The sequence below is a fragment of the Ammospiza caudacuta genome, chromosome 13 (assembly GCF_027887145.1).
Source record: "Ammospiza caudacuta isolate bAmmCau1 chromosome 13, bAmmCau1.pri, whole genome shotgun sequence".
NCBI classification, from domain to species: Eukaryota; Metazoa; Chordata; class Aves; order Passeriformes; family Passerellidae; genus Ammospiza; species Ammospiza caudacuta.
In genome coordinates this window covers 15,921,564-15,930,549 of record NC_080605.1, presented here as the reverse complement: position 1 = coordinate 15,930,549, position 8,986 = coordinate 15,921,564, and the positions used below count along the sequence as shown (strand labels likewise).

Sequence of the window (8,986 nt, the reverse complement as noted above, 5' to 3'; positions counted from 1 at the left end):
GGGATGCAGTTACACTGGGACTCCCTGGAGAGCACCGGGCTTGGGGTGGGAATGGCAGAGACACACGGGGAGCACCCGGGACACACCGGGAGCACCCGGGACACACCGGGAGCCCCAGTGCCATAGCCAGGAAGGGTCAGGGCGGCACGGCGGGGGCGGCCCGCCCTGGGAGGGGTTGCGGGGCCGCACCAGGAGCCCAGCGCAGCCGGCCGGGCCGCGCTCCCGGGGCCGGTGCGGGAACGGCAGCCCCGCCTCCGCCGCCCGTCGGGGGTTTCGCGCGTTTCCGCGGTAACGGGTGCGGGGCGGAGCTCGGCGCTTCCGTTACCGAAGTGCCCGGGAAGGCGGGGACGGGCCGGGGCCGTGCCGGGTGCTCCGCTGCTGTCACCGCCGCCCCGTGCCCGGTGAGTGGCCCCGCGGGGCGGCACCGGCACCGCCGGCACCGGGGAGCCGGGCTGGACCGGGCAGCACCGGGGCTCCCTTTGTCTGCGGGCTGGGAGCGCTGGCACGGAGCGCGGCTCCCGTTAACCCACGGCGGGCGGCGCCACCGGCACCGGGGCTGCGCCTCCTGCACCGGGACCGGCACCGGGGCTGCGCCACCGACACCGGGACCGGGGCTGCGCGAAGCGGGGCTGCGCCTCCGGCACCGGCACCGGGACCGGGACCGCCCCGCTGCGGCTCCCCCCGCCCGGAGCCGCCGGTCGGGAGAACAAGGGACCGAGCCCTCGGTGGGCTGGGCGGCTCCGCGCGCTGTTCCCCGCCGGAGCGGCCCCGGTGAGGAGCGGCGAGAGCGGGGCGGAGCGGGCGGTGCCGGGGGAGCGGGGCGGAGCGGGCGGTGCCGTGCGGGGCATTGTGCGCGCCGAGATGCGGTGGGTGCGGTGCCGCCCGGCTGCAGGGCTGCCCGCGGTCCCGGAGTTCCTAACTCCCTAAAGTCAGCCCCAGCCCGGGTTAGGAGGGGCCCGGAGAGGCTTCAGGAATGAGTAAATTAATTACAGACACCGTTTATGTCACATCCGCTGGGAGCACGGAGGGAGCCCGGGGCTGTCGCCTTTTCGGGAGCAAAAAGCGGGATTGATGCAACTTCCTGCGGGTTTCGGGAGTCGGAGCCGCTGTTACCGCCGTGTTTTGCTCCAGAACGTCCCGCTGGGATTTACAGCTGGACGCAGAGCGGCTGAGATGTCCGTCCTTGCGCTTCTCCGCAGAGGTGCTGCCGTGCCCGGGACCCCCGTGCCATGATCACATCCCGCTCCGCCTGGCACCTGGGATCCGGGCCCAACGTCGGAGCCGCCTGGAACACCAAGGACCTTGCCCCGGACGGTGAGTACGGCACGGTGGCTTGTCCCTTGTCCTTGCCCCTTGGGGCTCAGCCTCCTGCACTCACGCCCTGCTCGCTGGGGAAGGAGAGGCTGGGAACAGGCCAGCCCGCATTTTTCACATTTCTTTCCGGATGAAGGTCAAGATTTGAGAAACGGGGACTCAGAAGCAGGCACAAAGCTCTGGGCAGCCTGCTGGTGAGAAGGGAGGGCTGCCTCCATGTCGCTCCTGGCCCTTCTGAGCGGGAATTGTATGGAAAAAGGTTAAAATTTAACATGTAAGATAGAAAACAGAGTGATCTGCATGGCAGGGTGAATGCAGGCCCTTTGCTCTTCCCAGCCTCGGCTCCTTGGAAGGCTCCTTGTCCCCCCTGGTGCATGGACCCCTTGGGTGAGTTTAGTCGGAGTTTTGCTCTGTGGAGGCTGAGCTGCTTTGCAGGCAGGCGGGCAGCTGCCTGCCCCAACCTGCAGCTGCCTGCTGGGAAACAGCCCTTCCCTTCCCACCTCCCTCCCCGATGGTGCTGAATGGGATTGGCAAAGGGGGAGGCTGAACCCCCCCGTTTGAGCTTCTTTTGCTCTTGGCTTCAGCATTTTCTTTCATCCCTCTGTGCTGGCAGACACTTCTCTGGGCACAGCTTCTGCTCTGGCACTAAGGGCAGTCCAGCCAAATGCTGGTTGGCACCAAAGCCTCCAAAAACAGGGTTTTCAGCTCTTTCTCTGCCCAACGGCTGCTGCTGCCCGTGCCAGGATGGGGAAATCACCTCCTGTTATCCAGCACTTTGGAAACGCTCAATTTTCATGGCGTGTGCAAAGTGTTATGGATAATTAGAGGCTGGGAAGAAGTCCAGAGTGGTGGACTAACTTCATAAGGGCACATCTCCCTCTGGACATTGGTTCCACCTTTGGCCCAACTTCCTCTGTGTGGTTTTAGGGAGAAAAGGCTGCATTATTGCGGTTTGATTTGTGAGCAATTGATTTTTCCCCTGCCAGCTGGAGAGGAGATTTGGCCACCTGCAATGGTGGCAGCACTTGTGGCAGACAGGTGAGGGGACACAGGGTCCCCGAGCAGTGGGATTTAGCCCTTGCCAGCTGCTTTTCCTGTAGCAGAGGAGGACACAGCCATGGGAGAAAGCTCCTTGAGTTGCTGTTCCCTTCTGTGTGGCTCAGCAGGACAGGGAAGTGCTGCCCTGGCTGCTTTCGGGTCTGGCTGCCTGACAAATGAAGGAAATATTTTGGAGCAGTGGAGGGAGGGTCCGTCTGTCTGGTTTGGGTGATGCAAGCTGGCTTTGGCAGCTTTGCCAAGATAGAATCGTTGGAAGTGGAGCAGCTTGGCCAGGGGTAGAGCTGGGATATCCCTGGTGGGGGCACAGACCTGGTCACGCCGAGGCCAGACGGAAGCTACGCCCTAAGTTCTCATTACTAGTCATTGGCAACCAGTCTCCGCCCCCCGGAGGGCTAATTTTTCTAATTAACATAATTAACATTTTTAATACAAGTCATGCGCTGTCTCTGCCACGCCGGTGTGGTGGCGGCAGCAGGGAGGAGGAGGAGGAGGAGGGGGGTTTGCTGAGCTGGCCGAAGGCTGTGTCTGTGCTCCCAGGTGGATCCAGGGATGCTCTTTGCTCCATCCCAGGCCGTGGGCAGGACGGGCTCGGCGCTGGGGGCGGAGCAGGAGCCGCTCCCCGGGCTCCTCTGCTGCCGGCGCTGCTGCACCAGAAAATCCTCAGCGTGAGCTGGCCGGACTCTGCCAACCCCCGTGGGCTCTGCCGGGCACTGCAGGTGAGGAACGCTCAGCCAGCCATGGGATGTACGGGGAGGGAGTTTGAGGGTGATGGGGAGGATGCCCTGCACCCATCCAGGTGGGAGCCAAGTGGTTCTTCCATCTCTCATCACAACCAGGTTGTGTCTGGAGCCCAGCAGTGTGTGCCAGAACTGCTGCCTGGGTGGGGAGGGAAAAGCATCTCTGGGGAGTGAAAAGGCATCAATGGGGAGCAGTGTTCATAACAGAATAGCATTTCTGGGTCACTTACAGGTCATGCTGGCAGGAGAGCTCAGGGCAGAGGTGTGATAAGGAAATGCAGTGCTGTGAGGTGGTGTTTGCCAGTGGGATGGAGGAGAAGGAGGTGGCAGGGTGCCACGGCCAGGGACAGTGTCGGGACACTGTGTACTGGTGTAGCTGCCACGAGTTCGTTCCAGGCTCCAGGCAAATCATTCAAATTCCCCTTCTTTGAAAAGAAGGAAAACACCTCCTTATCACTCACCAGCCTCGATGAATTCCCTTTGGCAAAACCCCTCTGGAGCCGCAGATGCAGAGGCACCGCAGACACGCGGCTTCTCCAGGAGGATGCTGATGCCTCCTTCCAAATCACTCCCAAATTACTGGCATGTACTGAGTGTCTCCCCCTCTGCTGCAGTGAGGTTTCCCCAGCATCGCTGGCCTGTGGGTGATGCCACAGGCTCTGAGATCAGATTTGAGAAAGAAAAGGCATTATTGAGCAGGGTGAGCTTGGCTGATAATCCCCTTTCATAGCAGCCTTATGAAAGCTCCTTTCAGATTTCTTCTGATTTTTTTGGAGTTCCATCCCACAGGGCATGAGCCATGCCTCCAAGTCAGAGTCTCTTTCTTTTGAAGGCCATAGGGAGAAAAAATAAGAAATATTCAGTACAGCTGTGTGGCCAAGCTGAGCCAAATTTTTTTATGTGGAGAACTAAAAACATGATAAGTTCATTGTGGCATCTTCCCAACACAGAACTCCCTTGGAGGGAGGCTTTCCCCAAGCTCTGCTGTTGTGAGTTCTGCACTTCCTGCCCTGCTCGCTCCTCCTGGCCAGCCCTGGGACGTGCCAGCTGCTGGCACCGTGTCCAGCCCGGTGTGGGCTGTCGCTGTCCCAGCTCCCTGCCCTGTTTGTGCCACAGGCCCTGCGGGACACGACCTGCAAGCGGCGGGAGGAGCCGCGGCACCGGGGCACGGAGGAGGAGCCGCCCGCAGCCCCCCGTGAGCCAGCGGCCGTGCAGGCAGCCCCCACCATGAACGTGGAGAAAACAGGTGAGAAAACATGAACCTGGACAAAACAGAGAGCAGGGGTGCACTGCTGGGTGCTCAGGACCTGGAGGGATGGGATGGGATGGGATGAGATGGGATGGGATGGGATGAGGGCTTGGTATCTGCCCATGGGTGTTGAGGAAACCTCTCCTCTGTTGGGGTGCATGTAGATGTGTGGCTGAGCTCACTGTGGGAACAGGGCTCAGGAGAAACCCAACACCAGCCAGCTGCTGGCTGCTGACAGGGACTGATGAATTATTGAGCTGGATGAACAGAGCAGGTGAGCTCTGATGAACCTGCTGCTGTTTCCTTCTTCTTAAGGAAAATGTAACGCGTGTGGAAACGCTTGCAGCGTGCGTGGCTGTGCCAGGATGGGGAAATCCCAAAGTCCCAGAGTTTCCTGTCTTTTTTGGTCAGGATTGAATTATGAGAGCTTGCCAGGGCACATCCTGGGAGCTGCTCCTGGTCTGGTCCCCAGCTGCATCCCAGAGCAGCTCCTGAGGTGGGACAGTGGTTCGGAAGGGGCAGGGATGCAGGAGAAAGGGGGTCAGGGTCTGATTGGCAGTGGTCACAGGGCAGAACTGAGGAACAGGTGTTTTTCCAAATTTTGCAAATTTCTGCATTTTGGAAAGCAGGAGGGTCACTGTGCTCCCTGCCTGCCACACTCAGACCATGCATGGCCACCAGCACATGTGCCCAGGGGAAGATGTAACACAGAGCTGGCCAGCATCTCCTCTCCCATGGATGCTGCCACAGGATGAAGGTGCTGGAGTGTGGAGGAAGGCATGATCTGAGGGGGATTTTCCTGCCTGGCAGTTTGATTTGCAGCTGAGTGTTGCAGCTCTCAACCTGGCTCTGCCTTGGGTCTGAGCCCAGGATTAGTGTGAATGATGTGTGCAGACATGCAGTGTGTCCACAGGAGCCTGGTGCTTCCTGGAATTTTGTCTTACCCTTTGCACTCCCCAGGGGATGAAAGCTGGCGTTCCTGACAACTTTGGAGATTTTGGGGTGGGATTTTTGGTTGTTGTTTGGGTTTTTTGTGTGTTGATTTTAAAGAGAAGACCACAGTCCTCTGCCCGAGCTGGGCTGAGCTTTCAGCATGGAAAGAAAGAAAAGCCAGCACCTGACAGTGCTGTTTTGGAGTATCCAAGCCATGGCAGGAGGACAAAACCTGTTGATCACTTCTGCAACCACTGCTGGATAAGCCCCATGGTGTGCAGTGAGCAGCAGAGTTGTGGTTTGGTCCCAGCATTTCATCTTTTTGCAGGTTACGCTGCCTCCCTAACTCCATTTAGGGGTAGAAAATCTGACTCACGGACAAAAAAGTCTCTTTTTGCATTCAGGACGTTTCCCAAGAAGCAGGCAGCATCTTTCCACAGGCAGCACAGGGATTCCCAGCAGCAGCTCCTGCCTGTGAAACCTCAGGTTTCTGAAATCCACAGCAGGCAGGGAAGGGCGCCGGGCAGCCGGGATCCTGTCCGTCCGTCCTGCCGCCTCATCCCACACTGGGGATGAGTCACGCCAGCTCATTGCTTCTTGGGAACTACCAGGTCATTTGGTAGGCTCTGATGTACGGCCAGGTTGGCTTCTGTCAGCACTGGTGGCTCTATTAACATGCAGAAAGTGATGTTTAAAATAATGCTAGGAAGGTTAGAAAGCCAAACGCACAAGGATTAGGCAATATGGCCATTGAGGGTACCTGTATAATTTAAATTTTGCTTCCATTATGTTTGTGTGCAGTGACGCAGACGTTAATGACATGATCACACACTGCTTTTCCACGGGCACCTGCTCATTCAGAAGAAAGGGTGCCGGGGTGAATCAGCGTCCTGCTGAGGGCGGTTGTTATCTGAGCGAGGAGCAGCACTGCAGTGTGTGATGGGGCTGGGTCACGGTGCACTGCTGGGGGCAGCTGCTCTGTGCTGTGCCCTGGGATGCTCTGCTGGCACCTGCAGATCCCTCTGGCTCCCACCCAGCTGGAGCTCGCTGTCAGCCAGGCCTGCTCTGGTGAGCACCTTGGCACTCAGGATGCGCCTCTGACACATCACTGCGCTCTCTGGGACCTGTGCAGGTCCAGTTTCCTGCGTTCCCATCTGCGGCTCAGCCCCTGGGGACTCCTCATGGCTGCCATTCTGCTCCCCAGCCAGGTGGCTGTGCCCTGACCAGCTCCGTCTTTGCTCACGCTGCAGGAGGGAGGCTCTGTGGTGGGAAACGTGCCAGCCTGGCCACGGCCCGGCCCTTCCCCGTGATCCAGGAGGTGATGGCCTCCATGGCACATCTGCAGAAGGAGAAGCTGAGGCTGCAGGAGGAGCTGCTGGAGCTGCAGGAGAAGCTCGCTGCCCAGGAGAACAACGAACTTTCCCTCTCTCTCCAGCTGCAAGGCCAGGTATGGAGGGGACAGGGTGACACAAAGGGGTCCATCAGGATCTTCTGCCTCAGGCTGTGGCTTGGCTGGAGCTCTGTGGCAGTTGGTGGTGGCTGCACTTGGAAGGAGTGTAGGATCTCCATCACTGAGCATCTCCTTTGCTGGGTGCTCCTGAGCACTGGCTCTGGCTGTGCCTCCCTTGGGATGCTTGCAGTCCCCAGTGACACTGCAATAGTGCTGACAAGGCTGTGTGGCTCTGTGGGCACCACATGGCCAGGAGGGCTTTGGGCATCAGGATGCAGCTCTGCACCAGTCATCCATGCACTCAGCCAGGACGGCTGCCATGGAGTCAGCTTGTGAGACTGACCTAGCAGTTTAATTTTAGTGACTTTCAGCAGGTGGAAAGTGAATGTGAAGGCACAGAATTGTCTGATGAAGGGACAGGTTTTGGCCACTGTGACACGCCCCCCAAAAGCACCTCCTGCACTGATGCAGGCACATCCTCAGCACGAGTGCTTGGGTCGTCTCAGGGACATGGAAATTTTGCCTGCTCGTAAAGAGATTTGCATGTGGCTGTTGTGGAAGCTGTTGCAGTCAGGTTCTGCTTGTTCCACGGGTGTCAAAAGGAGGAGGTAATTGTCCTGCATTTGGTTGGCATGCTCTGCATGACACAAGCGTGAGCGCAGCGGGACCTGGCCCTGCGCTCGCCACTTGGGCAGCAGGCGCAGCCAGCGCCGGCCGGAGCCAGGAGCTGCCCCAAACCTCCAAAGCTCTGGGATGGCGGGGCCACGGCTCGAGCCAGACCCAGCTGCCAAGGAGTCCCTGTCATGTCCAGAGAGCAGGATGCAGCTGGAGATGCCCGAGCAGGTAGGGGAAGGAGGAACATTGCCGGCACAGGGGATGGTGGGCAGGCTGCGGCGTGTGCGCCGGCTGATTGGGCTGGCGGCTTTCCCGGAACGAGCCACGACTCTTTTCTTCTCAGTGCCTCCCCTCCCTTAAAAATACTTATAAAAATAGCTTAATAATCTCCCTCAGTGGATATGGAAACGGGGTTTTCCCACTCAGGCGCTCAGCACTCCCAGTCAGAGCCAGGGAGATTTGCTGTGGAAGGAGCGGGATCCCGATCCTGGCTGGAGCAGCCGCCGTTCCCCACCTGTAGCTGGGGAGCTCCAGCTCCCAGCTGTGCCAAATACAGGGCACACAGAGGGGCTGCCCACCCTGCTGCCATCTCTGCAAGGGCGTGGTTGAATAATTTACCAAATTAATTACAGCCCCATGTCAGCAGATCTGCATTGGTTATTAATCAGCAGTTCCTAAATTATGGTCCGTGGAGAGCCAGTTGCTGGCTGGTTATTGGGATGGGGTAATACCCAGGCGTGTCCCAGAGAAGGCTTTGGTGGCTTTCTGGAGTGGGGAAAGTGGGAGCAGGGCTGGGATCCGGGGGATGGTGGTCAAGTGAGGGACAGAGCAGATGGGTAAACCCCACTGTGACACTGCCCATGAGACTGCTGGCTTGACCATGCACTCACTGCTGCTGTTTATTCCAGTAACTGCAGATTTTGGGAGAGCTTCACTGGTCTCTGCACAAAAAAAAGGTTAAAGATTTTTGAGATCCATCTGGTTTTGCAAGGAGGGCAGCCTGGTTACATGAGATGGGCAGATGCCCAGATGGGGGTTGATGGAAAGTGTCATCCCATGGGACTCAGACATGTGGTCTTCTTGAAGAGCTTTTGCTCCCTCTTTGTACCAAGATAACTTTCCTAGAAAGAAAAATAGAGAAGGTAGAGCAAAGCTGGTTGTGAGGGCAGGACAAGGCACTTCTGGCTCTTCAAACACAGTTATGGATGGGTTTGTGTTTTCCTTTCTCCAAAGATGATGCCTTTTTATTTTTTTAATAATGGTTTCTGCTAGTGCTCAACATGAACAAATTATACCCATGGTTGAACAAGGTCAAAGCAAAGCTTTCATTAATGCTCATTTTAATCTGCTCGTGTGAATCAGGCGCTCAGAGCCAGGTGGAAAATGAAAGCATAACAAAAGTGTGAGCCAGACTGGACATGTGTGGCTGGGGCAGCACCGTGGGTTCTCCTCCAGAAGCTGCTGAGGTGCCTCCTGGTTAACCTGGTCTGTGTTGGCAGGTGGAAACTCTGAAGGAGAAGCTCCTGGAGCAGGCACAGGAGATCAGCCGGCTGCGCTCGGAGCTGGTGAGCAGCCACTGGGGTGGCACTGAGCCACCCTTGCCCTGAGGGATGCTGGAGCTCTGGGTCA

At 58.1% G+C, this 8,986-nt stretch overlaps 1 protein-coding gene across 1 annotated transcript in view; it reads left to right on the top strand.

The window, feature by feature from the left end:
• Window positions 1-987: 987 nt before the first annotated feature.
• KIFC3 (kinesin family member C3) overlaps window positions 988-8,986 on the top strand; it is a 15,097-nt gene continuing 7,098 nt past the window's right edge. The window contains exons 1-5 of the mRNA XM_058813391.1: window positions 988-1,314; window positions 2,944-3,089; window positions 4,227-4,356; window positions 6,543-6,739; window positions 8,857-8,922. Of these exons, the coding sequence (XP_058669374.1) occupies window positions 1,230-1,314; window positions 2,944-3,089; window positions 4,227-4,356; window positions 6,543-6,739; window positions 8,857-8,922 (624 nt within the window). The 5' untranslated portion in view covers window positions 988-1,229. The remainder of the gene's footprint in view (window positions 1,315-2,943; window positions 3,090-4,226; window positions 4,357-6,542; window positions 6,740-8,856; window positions 8,923-8,986) is intronic.